Here is a 16,243-nt window from a genome sequence, read left to right on the forward strand (position 1 = left end):
AGCGTATGCGGCCGCATACTGCCGGCGATCGGCATATAGCAGTAGATAGTGGTATGTGTATGTGGAGATTAAGTACATACAGTAGCAAACGACATAGATGAAAACGACACGAAAGGCCGTTGTCATCTCGACCTCGCGCGCATTGTCACGGATTGAGCATCTCCGTGAACTCATCTCGTAAGAAACAAGATCTTCTGCTGGCGCCGAATCTCCTTCGGATATCGCTGACGCATGGGGCGCAAAGCAAACCCTCACCCGTTCGCGAGCCATACAGCCTGCCTAGTAGTCCCAACGGGTTAGGGCAACTCTTGCAGGCCATGTTAGACGCGCTGTGTAGGATCTCGCCTCTTCATCTCGCCTCTTCATAAATCTGCAAGCTCGTTCGCACTCCATGGTCGTAGTAGAGCATTCAGGAGAGCGGCTTCCGCGAGTCGGCATGCCGGTTAATGATAAGCATGAGACAGTTGGCGAGCACCCGGTTGATTGCCAGGGGCCGTTGATAGTAGGTGCTAGCGCGCAGTACGAGCGCCGGGTTGCGTTCGCGTGGCCGCATCTTTCTGCATCGTTGTCCCAATCTTTGTCGTTGCTAATCGCCGTGAGCGTGGAGAATGCGAACAGCAGAATGGTCAGAATGCCATGATCTCGGGCCGACGAATGGCGGATGCAGGCCCGAAATGCGCTTGTCTGACCACTTGGCAGCGAGGTCTTGGCCGCAGTGGTGGCACCCGGGCTCCAGTGCGGCGACCTCAGCCGCGGAGCGCGGTCAGTCCGAGAAGGGGGCCGCGTTTCCGTTTGAAGCTTCATCGCACTCGAGAGCTTGAGGGGCATGTCTGGGTCCCAGCGCTGGACAAAGAGAGAACTGAGAATCGCTTCATACGTCCCGGCGTGTCTGCATGCCATGCGGCAAATGGTGCACTTACCTGGGGTTGTACAGGACTTCGATAAGTGGCTGGAGGTCCTCCACACTGTCCGTCAGCTGGACAAGAGGTACACCGTCATACATCTCATGCGCAGACACACTGCAGGACAGAGCGAGTATGTGTCAAAGGACCGGCGAGTAATACACCAGCATCGTCTTATGTACCCTGTCCTCCTCGGAGCCGAGTACAGAACGAGGTCACCACTGGCATCAAATAAGTGGAAGTGAGGGTCGCAGACGGCAGCCATGGTAGCGGGAAGAGAATCGGAAGGGAGGAGAGGCGGCGCATCAAAATGATATATCAAAAAGCGCTGATCCGCCCTCCGTCGCCCTGACATCGACGCCGCTGCGCTCCGACTACCACATGCGGGCCATAAACCGGCACCGATCTTGGTGTTTTTCTCATAAACCCTCGTGTTCCTTCAGCACGGGCACCGGGAAAAGCAAGGACGAGTGCTCGTCGGGCAAACCGAAGCTCCACCTTCACAATATGAGCATCTGAAGCATACGTGCACTACGATACGCTTCCTCTGTAGTGAGGTATAGTACAACCCTTGGCCAAATAGTATATGAAAGCTATGAATAGAATCTTTGTGAGCTCGTCAGCATCTCGGTTGCGGCGTCCGTCGAGCGACTTACCCGCAGCCTCCTCTGAGTCAGCATGATTCCGTGAGAAGGACACCGGTAACAGAAGAAGAAATCTGACACATATATAAGCCCGATTTCGGAGTAAATATAAGCTGGTACTCACGCCGCCTAGCCAAGAAAAGAAAAGAATGCACCGAATCCGGGACGACGGCTATGGTGAATCCTCTCCGAAGCCGTCATACACATGAGCTAAGGGCGATTGCGGCGGGATGAAGTATGACTGGCACGCCTCGAGGCGCATCCCGAGTCGCCGTAGCACCTGCCGAACGCGATATTCCACGCATGACGGCTGCTCCTCCGATGCGCGCTGCAGCGCGGCAGAAAGGGCGAGGATGTAGACCTCGTTTGGTGCTTGGTCCGGCTCGTCCGTCGGTATCATCGGCATTGGCTCTGAGGCGTTTGCGGATGCATTTGCTATCTCCGACAGCTTCGCATATATGTTTCGCGCATCGTCTGACCCGACGAGCTGCGTAAGGTCCTGGGGAGCCTGTCCAATCAACGCCCGGCCAGCAGACACAGACTGGCGTGCGCATACCTTCAGTGCGGACCATGAGCACCCTACATGCTCGCGGTCAAGCTTTGGGTGAAGTTCGACCATTTTGTCCGGTGAGCTGGCAATGCAGAGGTGATTTGAGGGAATGGGGCAAGAGTCGGTAGACTCGCCATTAGCTCGTTCGGGCTCTATTTAAGCTCAAGCTCGCCGGTTAGCGTGATGACGATGAAGTGTACAACTCATAATTACCCGAACCGGTGGCTCGCTATGGACTAAACATTGCTTATGTCGTGGTTCGTGGTCAGAACAGAGGGCGCCTCGCGCGTGGGGATCGCATTTGAGTAAGCGGGGGTGAGTCACTCGGACTAGTAGACGCTCGGGAGAGCAGTCATTTTGCATGACATTCACGGGAAGGTTGTGATGGACCACCACTCATGCTGCAACCTCGGCTGTGAAAAAGTTGTTTGCTTATGCAACTCTTATCGTTGCTGCACAAAGCCTAAGGTAAACGTCTGTAAGCGTGCGGGGAAAAATGAGTAACATAACCGACTGGCTCTTCAAGTTCGCCGGGTATTCTTGTGCGCTGGCAGACGGACCTGGGTGCCTTCTCGGTGGCTCGTACAGTAGCTCTCGTGAGACAACCGAGAAGTAGTAGGAGCACCATGTCTTAAGCATAGAAGATTTTCTCGGTACAGTTCGCCGTACAGTTCGGCCTCTAAAATGCAGGCGCGGTACTAGTCTGGCGCTTCTGTGTTCGCTCTAGAAACCAAAGACGGGACGACTGAGCGATTACATCCTGGACGCTGGACATGCAGCCTGAATGGCTCTGCGTGGTGGCTGGGAAAACGAGATAACACGGCCGCCCGTGATTTATGACGTCCCACGACAAGTGACGCGGACGCCGTGGCCGCGCTAGTGGCTATCAGCTGTCGCTTGCCAGCAGCCAGCCAAGCTTTGACCGAGAACTGCGCACACCCATGTCCGCTGAAGGAGGTAGCGGGTAAGCGTACACAAATCCTAATTAGCTGTGCTCCCCAGCCCAGACACAACTCTTGAACGTTGATTCGAACCCCACATGCATAGGTCGGCGCCAGCGCAGAGGTATGTCCCTCGCTTCAAGCGGGACGCGAACGCCGTGCCAAGTTTCAAGCTATACACACAAAAAGAAATTGTAAACGCAATCCCTGGACAGGGAACACACACGTTCACCAGGGCGTTTATACCCGAGGCAGACGCGACTCCCGCCGCGGATCTGCCGTCAATGTCTCCAGGCGACAGCGCCGTCGAGGCTGATGACAACACTGCAGACCATGAACACCCGCAGCGGGCCCTGAGAGACGAGTTCTGCCGGATCATGGTGCACGACAAGGCGCATCTGGCTCCCCCAAAAGAGCTGTGGACGCGCCACAACATCACACAACTCGACATGAACGTTGGACGACCCGTGCCTCTCTTCCAGGAGAGCGCAGCGCGAAGGCATGCATTCGAGTTCCTGGGGTGGTATCGCATCGTGCGCTGGGAACTATGCAAGGGCGGGAGCAAGGAGGTGCGGGCGTTCGTGGCGAAGAGGAAGGTGTCGCAGGTCGATAAGCCGTGGGAATACTGGACGGGGGTGCTTGGGCACGATTGGGCAAGAGTAGAGTTGGAGAAGGTGAATGATTCGTCGCTGTGCAATCCTATGGAGGGCCGCAGTCAGAACAGATGATTCGGATGGTTTGAAATATCTGCAGAGCTCTGGAATCGACTTACTTCATCAGTCCTGCATGTATGTCGTTCAAAATGAGTCATGCATACATGTTGTCATGGGATACGTTTCTTGGCCGCCATATGATCAGGAATCTAGTGGCCCCGTTAGTCTTGTACGCCGGCCACTGACATTTTGTATGACGCGCCGGATGCCAAGCCAAGTCTGTTCGGAAATCACTCCATATCTTTCTGAGGGAAGCGGTATTGCTCGTCGCGGTCTCTGCCAGCTACGCGCAGTTCCGACTGACCGCGCCACCTGTCCTGGGACTGAAGCAACCTGTGCAGAATGAGAAAGGGACACGTACGGCAGTCCCGCCGCACAGAATTCCGGATACTAGAAGCGAAGCTATTGTCCAGTTCCCCACAGACTACCCTCAAGTGCTGAGTACATATGGCCGCTTGCTCGCAAGGGCCGCAGGACTTATCTTTCCCCGGATCGCCTAGTATCCAAAGATGTCGCCCATCGCCGCCTGCTCCTTCGAAAGCCGGTACTTTCCCTGGTAGCATTGAAGCATCTCGCTGTCGCGGAGAAGGCTAAAACGTGCGAGTTTGCTCGGTGTAGAGGCGTTCGGGCGAGGCACTGTTTTGTCAGCATCATAGTTGACGTCTGCGTCCAGGGTGGAGAAGTTGTAGTAGGAGTAGGCTGCCGGAAGAATAAGCAGGACAAAAAAGTCTACCGTCAGCCGGATCGCCGAGGGAGGCTCTGGAGATATCTTGTAAAGTCGCTTGGCTGCGAGAACGTCCTTCCTTAGCCGTATGAGCTCGTTCAGGTCGGCGGTCATTTCGACTCGAGGTGGTTTTTGATGGCTTTGTAGAAGGCGTTGAGGTGATAACAGGCATAGAAAAATAAAAACTGGATTTTCAAGGATCTTGAGAGCAGAACATACCCGAGACTGTAGAGTACCTTGAAGAATTTTGCCGCGTCCGTCGGGCCGTCTGGGAAGCGGGTACACTTTCGTATGACTTGCATCCGCCAGCCCAGTTAGTATGACAAGCATGTCAGCAAATATGGGCAAGTGCTACGCGATGATCGCTGTGTGGGTGCGAAATTTTGCCTCTCGAGTGGGGCTCTAAGTGGAGACGACCAGATTGCCGTTCGCAAGATAAAGCGAGGGGTGCCGCTCACTCACTTCTCGGGCAGTCTTGACACCATATGAGCCCCGAGATAGGCATATGAACTGTTCAGATTGCGCTCGAACGCTGCACGGCGCCGAGGGTATAGCACAACAGCTCAGCAGCACTCTGGATAAAATAAGTTACAATTGCATCAGTGGAGAAGATATTAGAATATAGGCATAAAACAGATTGGGTATTAATACACACTCCGATACTGCACATTATTCGCTTTCGCCATTCTGAGCAGCAGATCAAAGCGGAAGGCATTGAATCCTGTAATGCGGATGCCTGACTCCGAGTCTGTGTGCAATTTCAGCGAATGCTGTCATATCTACGTGACAGCTTGCAGATTTCTTTCAATTTGCAGCAACATCAGAACATACCCCCGCACCCAATTGTATGGATTTGCAGGCCTCGAGTAATGCCGGGCAATTTTTTTCAGGGGAGCAGGGCGAAAGCAAACAGAGTTTGGTATAAGTAGACGGATTTGGCTGAATAACTCCCACGATATCTCGCCATCGTCTGCAGTTCCAGAAGCGCTACTCTTCGACGAACATGTTGCTCAACGCCATAAGACCCTCAACGGTAACTCCCACAAGCTCCATATACACATGTCCCAGACGTACGAAGCAGAAAAACAGGTAGCCGTCGCCGCCGTCAGGCGTGCATGTGCCCTGACTGCCTCGGTCTTCAACAAGCTCGTCAAGAACGAGACATTGACGAAGGAGGACAAGAGCCCGGTCACGAGTGCGTCGCTTCCGTGCCGATAATGTGAATTATACTCATGTCATGCAGTTGGGGACTACTCCGCACAAGCTGTCATCTGCACCATCCTCAGCCGCGCTTTCCCGGACGACCCTATCGTCGGCGAAGAAGATGCCGCCGACCTGCGTCCCGAAAGTGGCGCAACTTTACGCAATCGCATCGTCGACCTCGCGAATGAAACGCTCACGGCGCCACTGCAACACGGGGAGAAGGAGGAGTGGGGGCTAGGTCCGAGCCACGCCCAGAGCCCGGAGCAGATCATGGACATCATCGACCGCGGGAACTATGGTGGCGGCCAGACAGGACGTGCGTCTCATGTTTTAGTTCTCATGCTCAATGCTGACCCGTCACAGGTTTCTGGACACTCGATCCGATCGACGGCACGAAGGGCTTCCTCCGTGGCGAGCAGTACGCCGTCTGCCTCGCGCTCATCAAAGATGCACGCGTTGAGCTTGGTGTCATGGGCTGTCCGAACCTCCTGGTGGACACTTCGAACGCTGACGGACCGCGCGGCTGCGTGTTCGTTGCGGCGCGTGGCGAGGGTGCGTGGCAGCTCCCGCTTGCCGCGAGCGATACGAGTGCACCTGTGCGCCTGACTATCCCGGCGTTCACGAAGGACACGCTCAACCTGCTCGAGAGCGTCGAGAAGGCACATTCGAAGCTCTCGTTCAACGAGCGCGTCGCAGAGCTACTCGGCGTGACGCGTGCGCCGACGCGCATGGACAGCCAGGCCAAGTACTGCTCGCTTGCCCGCGGCGACGGCGGAGTCTACCTGCGCATGCCCACCGGCACCGGGTACAGGGAGAAGATTTGGGTACGTTCACCGTGCTTTCCAATGCACGTATAATCTGACGCTTGCTAGGACCACGCGCCTGGATCTGTTCTGATTGAAGAAGCGGGCGGGGTGATCACTGACTCTCGAGGCCTGCCGTTGGACTTCAGCCTTGGTCGCACCCTCGGCGAGAATTTTGGTGTGGTAGCTGCAGGCAAGGCTGTTCACACCCAAGTGCTTGAGGCCGTGAAGAAGGCCAAAGAGGAGGAATCTGCACGGTAAAGTCCGCATTAAATGCTCCTGTGTCACTCATGTAGAAATAGTCTGTAGGATATGAATATTGTTCGTCCCTCACTCTTTACTTCCGAACTGTCGATCTGCTGCCCTCGTTTGTCCGTCTACCCAAAGCGACGCAACCCGACCCTTCATCTACTCGAGACAGACATGCTGACACCGAGTAGCGAAGACAGTAAGTTATCCAGTCTTGGGCACTTTGCTGCTCGGGTCTTGTCCAAGCACAGACTGGAGACGTCCAAGGCCTGCCTAGAACACACTAGTCCACGTCGTAAGTGGTGTATACTGCAATACTTTACCGGCAAGGCTCACGATTGCTCCTTTTTAAGTATTATTTCTTGAAAACGAGTATCTGCGTTTCCACGAAGTGCTCGGTGCAATGGATGAAAGCGGAGCAGCCGGTCCATGTATATCGGAACTCGGACGAGTATTTTCCTTCTCGGCCATTTCAGCGTGCTGGACTTCGTTGATCAGAGACTGCGTCAGACATCGAAGGCAATGTGCGATCTGTCCTCTCTCTCATCTTCTTCGCCACAAATATCTCCCCGACGTCCTTGTCCCATCGGCGTCCCAGTCAACCGTCCCACAGCGTATCCGCTCGGCCATGAAGCCCTTAGCACGCTCTCCGTCAATCACGAGGTCTGCCTGCTCGATCCGGAGGATGTCTACGGATGCAGATGCCGCAATCTAGACGAGTCTCGACGAGCTTAGAATCGAGCGGAAAGTATTGTATGTCTTCTTTCCTATCGGAGCGGCTCAAAGTAATGCGACCAGCGCTATTGAAGCTCATCACTTAGATATCTGGAAGCCCTACTTACAGTGACAGCGTTCTAAATACCCCTCGAGTGCTTGAGTACCAGGTTCATTCTTCTTCCCTTACTACCGCTCTTTCTCCGATTCCGCGGCCATAATGGCCAGAATTATGTTCTATCTGTTCTACTCACATTCTCACCCGGTTGCTTCTACGGCAGTGTGAGATTACTGTGCCTTTTCAATCTAATCGGCAGCTGGTATGACTGTGACCGCGCACAACCGAAGCGGTGACAACGGCGTTGACCGACCGAATTTTGGTAGGTTTCAAGGGTACGCCGCGGGTCCAAAATATTTGGCCCGCGTACGGTACCTGTCACACACCGGCGAGCTCTTCTGTGACCCATGATAGAGGCCTTCAAGCGGCGGATTTGAGGCTCGGGTGACTGACCGTCGTTCCGGTCGAAGGTCCGCAGTACCCAGGAGACTACCATACAGGAGCTCCTCGAACACGCCAATTCTCACCTCCCAGTTAAATTGGACAAAGTCACTCTCCTCAGGGTGTGCATGTATGCGCTCATCTTTCGAGTAACGCTGACAAGCGTTATCAGCTCGCCTTTCTTTCTCGATGACACAATACTCTCAACTTGCTGGTTCCCTCACAACGAAGAGCCGTCTGAGTTAATCGATATCATTATATTTACTCGAGAGTATGTTGTTAAGTTGCCGCTATTAGATCGCGGTCACAGCTAGTGACATGGTTGACTATCTAGTCACGGAAGGTATGCATACACTGGGCGAAACGTGATCTGACCCATGACGTGTCGTTGCAAGTAACCCCTTGGTTGAGCTTGAGACTCAGCCACTGCCCCCACACAAGCTTGCGGAATCGCTCAGACGCGCATCTCAGCAATTTTGTACGCAAGCTCAGAGCTGCTGTCACAGCACGGTTCTTGTGACAGAAAAAGTATGTCGACTCCGTACATTTGCGTACCTGGCTGGCATTCATCTCCGTGGCATAGCGACCAGCGTGTTTTCCCCCGGGCATGCATCTTAGAAGTGCATCACGCCACCCACCATTCAACCAGCCCCGTGCCATTCCTACCACCCCAACCACCCCGTTACCTATTCCCAGCCGCCGCGTCCTTCTCGCGCCCCACATCCCACAGGCCGGGTCACTGTCTCCTGTGATGAGGCTGACACTGACCAACCTTTCACATTACAACGTACGTAGTTCGAACTGATGACGGGGAATCAAGCTGAGGAGCAAAGCGGCAGTTGGCGATACGCTGGCCAGACTGCTCCAGCTCTGCATTGGCTTTGCAGCCCGGCTATCCTCACAATTCGCCTTGCCTTCACGGCGGCAATATCCGGCATTGGTCGCAGGCTGTTCTGATCTAGCTTCTCTCATCCGCGCTGCATACTACAAGAACATTGTCATGCAGTCCTAGCCTCCGAATCAGTGCGGCATAACCACCTCATGGCCACCCAGTACATCATGGGCTGCCTGCACGGTGACCACACCGAGCGGCGAACTGTCATTACTCATCGACTCATGATGAACCCACTACTTCTTTGCATTGCGCACCCCGCAATTACAGGATGGTGATGTAAAGATAAGCTCCACATCCTTCTATTTACATGACCTACTCATCCGCAACTTCAGACTTGAAACCGTGGCCGTCAGACAAACTTCAGCGTAGAGCATTCGGCAAACTAATCATGAACTCTCGGCCAGACACCACAAAGCTGCAGCAATTTGCCTGTCCATTTTGGCACCTTGACAAGTACATCCCGTACTCGAATGCCCTCTTTCCGGGAGAATCAGTGGGAAGACCCTTCTCGCAGAATGTAGCGATCGATTGGAAGACGAGTGCGTCGTTCGTTTCAAAGCTCGTCTTCGTACAGACCAAGGAATTGACGTACACAGCCGCCGCACAGCAGCCATTATTCGGCTGCAGTCGCGCTATCCGACTGTCTCGGAGTGAGCGGATATTGCGCTTTCCGTGGTCACAGGCACAGGTCCCAAGGTCTACCCGACTACCCGTTAGGGCTCAGCGCTGGGCCCGCGAGGACGCTGAGCAAGTGATTTTCAGCTCAGTCGTTGGAGGACGCGGGGTATATAAACCATCAGATCTCAACGATGCTAGGGCAGCAGCGAGCCCACTCAGTCTTTTCTCAAGCACCCATCCAACCACTCAAGTTATCCGAGATGTTCTCTTCTGCCTACGCTCTCGCCATCTTCTCGTCGCTCGCCGTCGTCGTCCAGGCTTTCAACCTCGCCATCCGCTCACCGAATCCCCACTCCCACAAGAGTATTACCAGCCAGAGTGTCGCGTTCGCCTGCTTCAGCGGTGAAAGCGGCTGCCAGTGTCCCACTGACCTGAACGGCGACAGTGGCGTCCTGATCAACGTCTACCCAGGCTACCAGTGCGCGTACCCGAACGGTGCCTGCACCTGGGACGACGAGGTTTGCGCCGTTATCGTCCTTCGTATGTACCGAGGCTTATGGTGGCTTCCCATCAAACTAGACCGGCGCTCTCCAGAACATCGACCAGACTAACTGCCCATCTTCTGCGCCTTGTAGCGCGGCCGGAGACTGTTCATGTCCGTTGGATAACGACGGGGACATAGGTGTGCTCATCAATCAGTTCACTGGCTACCAGTGCGCGTACCCGGATGGTGCCTGCACCTGGGACTTTGTATGTCATCCGATGTATGCGTTGCTTGGTAGTATACTGAGGTTCTCTTCTTTGTAGGACGGCAACCTCGAGAATGCTCAACAGACGAATTGCCCCACTGACGCCAAGTGTGTTCAAACAGGTAGCGACTTTTAAAGACATCTCTCTTTGTTCTGCCGGAATACGATTCCCCCTCTTTCCTGACATCCTTCCCGGTCAATATGTGATGCTTCAACTCATCACCACGTTGTAATCTTTACTCATTCCAGGCGTAGTACCGCCTGTTTATCTTTGGCCAAGCTCTGCGCATCTAGTAATAGTCCCACAGTTGTACAAGAAATATGCATGCCTTGCCTTAGTTGATTTCATTGGTCGCACTGGCATGGCACGGGCCATTGCAGAATCTGAGCGATCAAAGCCTCCGTTTGCAACTGTCCGCTGAGCTTTCTCACTCTGTCATTGACATGAGCCGCATCTACTGCCTGCATGACCCGCAAAGAGCCGGCCAGAGAGCGAGCTCTTGGTCGTTCGTGAAAGCACGAAAAAATTATTTTATACACAGTTGTCTATGGGTACGTGAGTGCGATGAGTAAGTTTTACAAGAGGCCGCTGCGCTGCGCTCCGCGACTGCTGTCCTCGTGGATGTGGTTCTACGGGCGGGAAATTTAAGCTCAAAAATTTTCGATTTCAGGCTGCAGCATAGCCGCGCTGCGCGCGGCGTAAGCAAAGGAGAGCGGAAGCAGCGATTGGGCCCAATCAAGGAGAATGACGAAATAGGGGCCGTCGAAAGGTATATAAGGCGAGGGATGGGAGAAGGGGCCCCTGGAGCCAGTAAGACCGGGATAAGAAAATGGTTTCTTACTTTGAGGGCATCTGCGTAATAGTATGGTAATGGCGGTCATCTTATTGAGGACCTATCAGCGTCCACTAAGTGGAATAGATGAGCTTGGTGGCTTTGCAAGCAACGTTAGAAAGTATTCCAGGACCGGTGGTGCCCTGCTAAACCGTGCTCAGTTCTCTTCAACTCAGATAATTAAACTGGCATATATTCCAAATACCGTACTTAGATTATGCAGACTGTATTCAAACGTCCAACCAGGCGCACTTGTACAAGTATGCGACATTCTTGCGACGTCAAATTGAACCTCGCAAGTGTTTCACCTCACACTGCGCACGATTCGCCTGACATTCTCCTCCGACCGGCCTCAACATTCGCCTCCGAAGAAAGAGGAATCGATGGCTGAGTCACCCACGCTGCTACCTGCCGGTCGAGTTAGTCGCGTTAGATGGTATCTGCGCCGGCTTCCTGTATGGGAAACATGTCGGTAGCCACTGCGTCACGCAGAATGATTGTGGTCTCCGCCGCTCTGCAATCTCATGCAACAGCGCATGGCGCCGTTGCTGAACCTTGATGGCATGAGAAGATATTTTCTGCCTAAATTTCTAGCTAATAGCACTATGTAAATAGTTCAGCAACCTTCGCTTCGCGGAAATGTGTAAATTGGGGTTTGATTATAGCCGTTAACCTTACGCACCATAACTGGAGGCACCTGCGAAACCGGTTGACATTAGGTCTCGGTTCCAGATTCTCAACCCGGCTAATGAATCATTACAGACGATTTGTTACCACTGCATCCTAGGCTACTGCCTCCCACTTGCTCAGCGTACTGGAACCGAGACCAGGCTCATTGAACCGCCTGAGAGCGTTGCGTCAGGGCTCTTGCACCTTTCCCAAGTGGGTAAGCTGCGCTTCGTTATGTTAATTCCTCTTCCATGACCTTTTTCACGCCTTCGAGCACTTGGGCGTGGACGGGCTTGCCAGAGGCTATCACACCGAAGTTACCGTCAAGAGTGCGACCGAGACCGAAGTACAGCGGCAAGCCTCGGGAATCGGTGATTATCCCGCCCGCTTCTTCAACCAGAACGGATCCAGGGGCATGATCCTAGCGAAGCGTCAGACCGCACACGTACTTGCAAAGTATTGCAAACGCACCCAAATCATCGCCCTGTCTCTGACATCATGGGGTATACGCAGGTAGACTCCGCCATCACTGCGCGCGAGCGCGCAGTACTTGGCCTGGCTGTCCATTCGCGTCGGCGCACGTGTGATACCAAGCAGCTCCGCAACGCGCTCGTTAAACGAGCGCCGCGAGTGCGTCGCCTCGGCGGGCTCGAGCAGGTTGAGCGCGTCCTGCGCGCACGTCGGGATCGTCAGCCGCACCGGCGCACCGGGGTCGCCCGCGGTGAGCGGCAGCTGCCACGCGCCTGCCCCGCGCGCTGCGACAAACAGGCAGCCGCGCGCACCGTCGGGGCTCGACGCGTCTACAGGGAGGTTTGGACAGCCCATGACGCCGAGCTCGACGCGTGCGTCCTTAATGAGCGCGAGGCAGACAGCGTACTGCTCGCCGCGAAGGAAGCCCTTCGTGCCGTCGATTGGGTCCAGTGTCCAGAAACCTGCAACGGATCAGCATTGAGCGTTAGAGCCAAAGAGTAAGACGCACGCCCTGTCCGGCCACCACTATAGCTCCCACGGTCGATGATATCCATGATCTGCTCCGGGCTCTGGGCGTAGCTCGGACCCAGCCCCCACTCCTTCTCCCCAAGCTGTAGCGGCGCAGTAAACGCCTCATTTGTGAGCTCGACGATGCGTTTGCGCATAGCCACTCCGCGTTCTGAACGTAGGTAGGCGGCATCTTCTTCGCCGACGATGGGGTCGTCTGGGAAAGCGCGGCAGAGGACGGTGCCGATGACCGCCTGCGCAGAGTAGTCTCCAACTGTGAGGCATGTGCATAAGTGCTAATCGCCCGTTGGGCACGGAAGGCACCCACTTGTAACTGGGCTCTCGTCTTCCTTCAGCAACGTTTCGTTCTTGGCGAGCTTGTTGAAGACCGAGGCAGTCAAGGCACATGCACGCCTGACGGCAGCGATGGCTACCTGCTTTTCTGCTTCGTATGTCTGAGACATCCGGATATGGAGCCCCCGGGAGTCACCGTCGAGAGGTTTACGATGTTGGTGGCGTTGCGCAACATGTTTGTCGAGAAGTAGGACTGTCGGTATATTGCAAAATAGTGGCGAAATCTCGTGAGAACCATCTGGCCGAATTCGTCATCGAGTCTCAACGACTCTCTTTTCCCATGGTATATTCATTGTACTCTCTGCAACATGTCATTCTCACTTCGCGCATTTTGCTTATTTTAATTATTGTCCGCTACTGGAATACAAACAGATTACACATTTGTACAGTATTTATATTGATATATTAACAACAATACTATTATTTCGTTATTACCTGTGGCCAGCCATCGAGTTCGGCGCGACGACTACAGTACAAGGACAGTCCGTGAAAGTCTTTCAGATGAAAACACCTGCGATGAATCTATTGTTCGAGTAAAAGCCCTTAACTTTGTTCGGTTCGAGATGAAGGACTTGGCTTGCCCATGGGCTCAGACCGGTGAGTCCGGGCAAGAGCACTGCGCCCGCAGACTCCAGGATGGCTCTGTCCAGCTTCACCTCATCTCTGTTGAATGCCTGTTGAAGACGTCAGGGACTGCACTTGGGTGGTATCGAAGAGACGCCTACCGTGAAGACACTGGGGACCTTCTTCTCGACAAGGGACTTGATAGTGGGCAGCCAGGACTCAGTTTCTTCGGAGCCGCAGCCGGAATTAAAGGCGATGGCGAGGTTAGGCGTGGTATACGCGCTGCCTTGAGATGCGACAAAATCATGGTATAAGCTTAGGCTGATTAGAACGCACAATTGATATTCTACGCGACTATGCTTTACCTGGCGTAGTGGTACTGCACGCGCTGACGGCCTCGGCGGAAGCAGCGTGGACAGGTGTCCATAACAACCGGAGTGCCGTCCTTAGCCTTTACGGTCTTCATCTCCGGACCAATGAGTACCAGCTATGAAAGTGATTCAGTACCTTCGGCTATGAAGGTGGAAAGTCTACTTGCATTCAACTTATACACTGTTGGAAGTCTGTGAAGTATCTCTTCAAACTGCATGGCTCGCATGAGCTCCTCTTGGGTGGCTCCGAGCACCTATTTCCGCGGAACAATGTCAGAGTCAAAGCAGCTGCGGACACAAATGGAACTTACATGAATAGTCAAGATGGCCTTCTTTGTCCAGGCATCGCCTTCGTTCAACTTCTCGAGAGCCCAAAGTATTGTCATCGGGAACGCGAGCCCGTCAGTCGCGGAGCACAAGAATGGCCCTACCGCAAGAGGAGGCAGACCCACGTCCTGCAATTCAGCAGCATGTTCGCCTTCCCATGTGCGGCCATCGAGCGACTCCCACTTGCGTTTCACGCGCTCAGGGGCCCAGCGCACCGGTTCGTCGGATCCGCCCATAACTTCGCGGACGATGGAGTCTTGTCGGATGTTGAAATTGACTTCACACTGAGACAGACCCCGAGCAGAGTCGGGATCAGGAACATGCGAGTGAGCGTGTTGAGCGAAGATGCGATGTTCCTCTCTGTTAGGCGTCACCGTAGTTCAAGCACACGAAGTACTGACCACAAATAAAATCACGTACGAGCAGAAGAAGAAAAGCCTGCAATTTGCGCAAGGTTTCAGTGACGCAGCAGGGCTACCTGCTGCTCGTATGTCTTCTTCGGTGCGTGCGCTGGTCCAAGTCAGGTGCGTGGTAGAGCTATCAATGAAAATATTTACCAGGCCAGGCATCGAGGCTCCCAGCCAATGAGATTGCGCTCCATGACCGTTAATTCACGACCGAGACTGAGACCGAGAATTCTCATCTTAGATTGCACGCGCTTGTTCGCTCTGTCGTTGAGGACAGATACGTCCTCTGTCGGCTCGCCCGACGGTTGATCTAAGGCCGCTATGTCGCTCTGCATTTCACAATATGCTGAGCATAAAGCCTTGTGCGTCTTCCAATTCGCTTTCTGGCATCCTACAGTAGGGGTCGTTCAAGATCAGCTCGTACTCCTACATATTAAACAGCTCCTGGGCGGCATATCGGCACTATCGTAACACACACGTCTGCAGCGGGAGCATCGTTTTAAGGCGCTGTCATCCGTTCCGGGCTTGAAGCAATAGTAGCAAGCTTGGTGTATGCGAGTAAGCAATGGAGGCACTCTTTCCTCCTGCATATATGCCATCCTGTATGGAATCACACGGGATCATTCGTCACTGGTCATAAATTGGCAAGGAAAAAGCTTACTCATAGCTAAAATTCATGTCTCTTCGAGTGATTCACTGAACTCAGCCTTGTGAACCGAGTCGCTTCCAGCTAGCTAGGGGACCCCTAACACGGCACTATCAAGGCGCTAGTCTCCTGGGAGCACCTACGATATATTACGGCAGAGATATAGCGATAATACCTTCACACGTCTGCGACTATATATGTCATTTGTGAGAGGTCGACTTGGCTGGGTGAGAGATGCATAGAGGTGATGATGAAGGCAAGGCTTGGGGAAGCATAGCACAGGAGGTATTTCTTAGTGCAGATCATATATTCTCAATGGTCCCTTAACCCCCAGTCCGATATGGTGTAACGGCTAACATTATCGCCTTTCACGCGATAGCTCGGGGTTCGATTCCCCGTATCGGAGTATTTTTTCTCTTTAAATCCCTTCTAAGGCTCCAACTGTTTTGTTTGTTTACTGTGTATAAACGTTTATTACTGTTTACCGTTTCCGTGTGTGTAAATGAAGTCATGTAAACTTGGTGTAAATGTTTATACACAGTAAACATACAGTTTCCTCTTATTGTTTGTAAAAGGTCTTAGTGTTGTACATTCATAGTCTTGCTAACAGACTTGACCTTTATTGGGCTGAAGAGTGCATCGCACCGCCTGTGCATCGTCCTCGGGCAGCCTCTTTGAACCCCCAAGCCCGGTGCACTGTATCAAGCGCCTATGCCCTGAGACTTACTGGGAGTAATGGTAGTCATGATTCTAACTTGTATTGAGCACAGTCTGAAGGCAAGCATTAAAAATATAATATAATGTGTATTTATTGACTGCTCCTCTACATATAGTCTACTGTGGGCACTGGCAGCCTGCCTGCAAGAGTGCGGTATGCAGGAATGTCGTGA

The 16,243-nt window shown here is 53.5% G+C and overlaps 8 protein-coding genes and 1 non-coding gene across 9 annotated transcripts; 5 read left to right on the forward strand and 4 right to left on the reverse strand.

Annotated features, from left to right (window-relative positions):
* Nucleotides 1-279: 279 nt before the first annotated feature.
* PHACADRAFT_32407 (uncharacterized protein) lies at nt 280-1,167 on the reverse strand (the record flags this gene model as incomplete). The annotated part of the gene is made up of 3 exons (XM_007399941.1): nt 280-889; nt 921-1,019; nt 1,085-1,167. 3 exons carry the CDS (start codon nt 1,165-1,167, stop codon nt 280-282), a joined length of 792 nt encoding a protein of 263 aa, XP_007400003.1.
* A 1,975-nt stretch (nt 1,168-3,142) lies between these two features.
* PHACADRAFT_263595 (uncharacterized protein) lies at nt 3,143-3,862 on the forward strand. The gene has a single exon (XM_007400535.1). The coding sequence runs from the start codon at nt 3,322-3,324 to the stop codon at nt 3,763-3,765; it is 444 nt and encodes a 147-aa protein (XP_007400597.1). The 5' UTR covers nt 3,143-3,321; the 3' UTR covers nt 3,766-3,862.
* A 67-nt stretch (nt 3,863-3,929) lies between these two features.
* PHACADRAFT_213284 (uncharacterized protein) lies at nt 3,930-4,588 on the reverse strand (the record flags this gene model as incomplete). The annotated part of the gene is made up of 1 exon (XM_007400536.1): nt 3,930-4,588. One exon carries the CDS (start codon nt 4,586-4,588, stop codon nt 4,247-4,249), a length of 342 nt encoding a protein of 113 aa, XP_007400598.1. The 3' UTR covers nt 3,930-4,246.
* A 945-nt stretch (nt 4,589-5,533) lies between these two features.
* PHACADRAFT_103291 (uncharacterized protein) lies at nt 5,534-6,741 on the forward strand (the record flags this gene model as incomplete). The annotated part of the gene is made up of 4 exons (XM_007400537.1): nt 5,534-5,669; nt 5,718-5,993; nt 6,041-6,501; nt 6,550-6,741. 4 exons carry the CDS (start codon nt 5,534-5,536, stop codon nt 6,739-6,741), a joined length of 1,065 nt encoding a protein of 354 aa, XP_007400599.1.
* A 356-nt stretch (nt 6,742-7,097) lies between these two features.
* Nucleotides 7,098-7,757, forward strand: PHACADRAFT_178089 (uncharacterized protein). Its single transcript, XM_007400538.1, has one exon. The coding sequence runs from the start codon at nt 7,133-7,135 to the stop codon at nt 7,442-7,444; it is 312 nt and encodes a 103-aa protein (XP_007400600.1). The 5' UTR covers nt 7,098-7,132; the 3' UTR covers nt 7,445-7,757.
* Nucleotides 7,758-9,715: 1,958 nt separating this feature from the next.
* On the forward strand, nt 9,716-10,340 carry PHACADRAFT_166025 (uncharacterized protein; the record flags this gene model as incomplete). The annotated part of the gene is made up of 3 exons (XM_007400539.1): nt 9,716-9,973; nt 10,035-10,205; nt 10,263-10,340. The coding sequence occupies 3 exons, from the start codon at nt 9,716-9,718 to the stop codon at nt 10,338-10,340; spliced, it is 507 nt and encodes a 168-aa protein (XP_007400601.1).
* Nucleotides 10,341-11,887: 1,547 nt separating this feature from the next.
* On the reverse strand, nt 11,888-13,148 carry PHACADRAFT_187961 (uncharacterized protein; the record flags this gene model as incomplete). The annotated part of the gene is made up of 4 exons (XM_007400540.1): nt 11,888-12,127; nt 12,178-12,638; nt 12,686-12,958; nt 13,013-13,148. 4 exons carry the CDS (start codon nt 13,146-13,148, stop codon nt 11,939-11,941), a joined length of 1,059 nt encoding a protein of 352 aa, XP_007400602.1. The 3' UTR covers nt 11,888-11,938.
* A 387-nt stretch (nt 13,149-13,535) lies between these two features.
* On the reverse strand, nt 13,536-15,306 carry PHACADRAFT_166026 (uncharacterized protein; the record flags this gene model as incomplete). The annotated part of the gene is made up of 8 exons (XM_007400541.1): nt 13,536-13,712; nt 13,764-13,917; nt 13,968-14,089; nt 14,141-14,227; nt 14,285-14,660; nt 14,721-14,810; nt 14,858-15,098; nt 15,171-15,306. The coding sequence occupies 8 exons, from the start codon at nt 15,304-15,306 to the stop codon at nt 13,536-13,538; spliced, it is 1,383 nt and encodes a 460-aa protein (XP_007400603.1).
* A 381-nt stretch (nt 15,307-15,687) lies between these two features.
* On the forward strand, nt 15,688-15,759 carry PHACADRAFT_t137. Its single transcript has one exon. It is a non-coding gene; the product is annotated as a tRNA-Glu (tRNA).
* Nucleotides 15,760-16,243: the final 484 nt, after the last annotated feature.

Source organism: Phanerochaete carnosa (genome assembly GCF_000300595.1).
Source record: "Phanerochaete carnosa HHB-10118-sp unplaced genomic scaffold PHACAscaffold_10, whole genome shotgun sequence".
Taxonomy (NCBI): Eukaryota; Fungi; Basidiomycota; class Agaricomycetes; order Polyporales; family Phanerochaetaceae; genus Phanerochaete; species Phanerochaete carnosa.

Excerpts from the sequence above, each read along its gene's own strand:
- PHACADRAFT_263595 (XM_007400535.1), top strand. The coding sequence starts at position 3,322 with ATGTCTCCAGGCGACAGCGCCGTCGAGGCTGATGACAACACTGCAGAC.
- PHACADRAFT_178089 (XM_007400538.1), top strand. The coding sequence starts at position 7,133 with ATGGATGAAAGCGGAGCAGCCGGTCCATGTATATCGGAACTCGGACGA.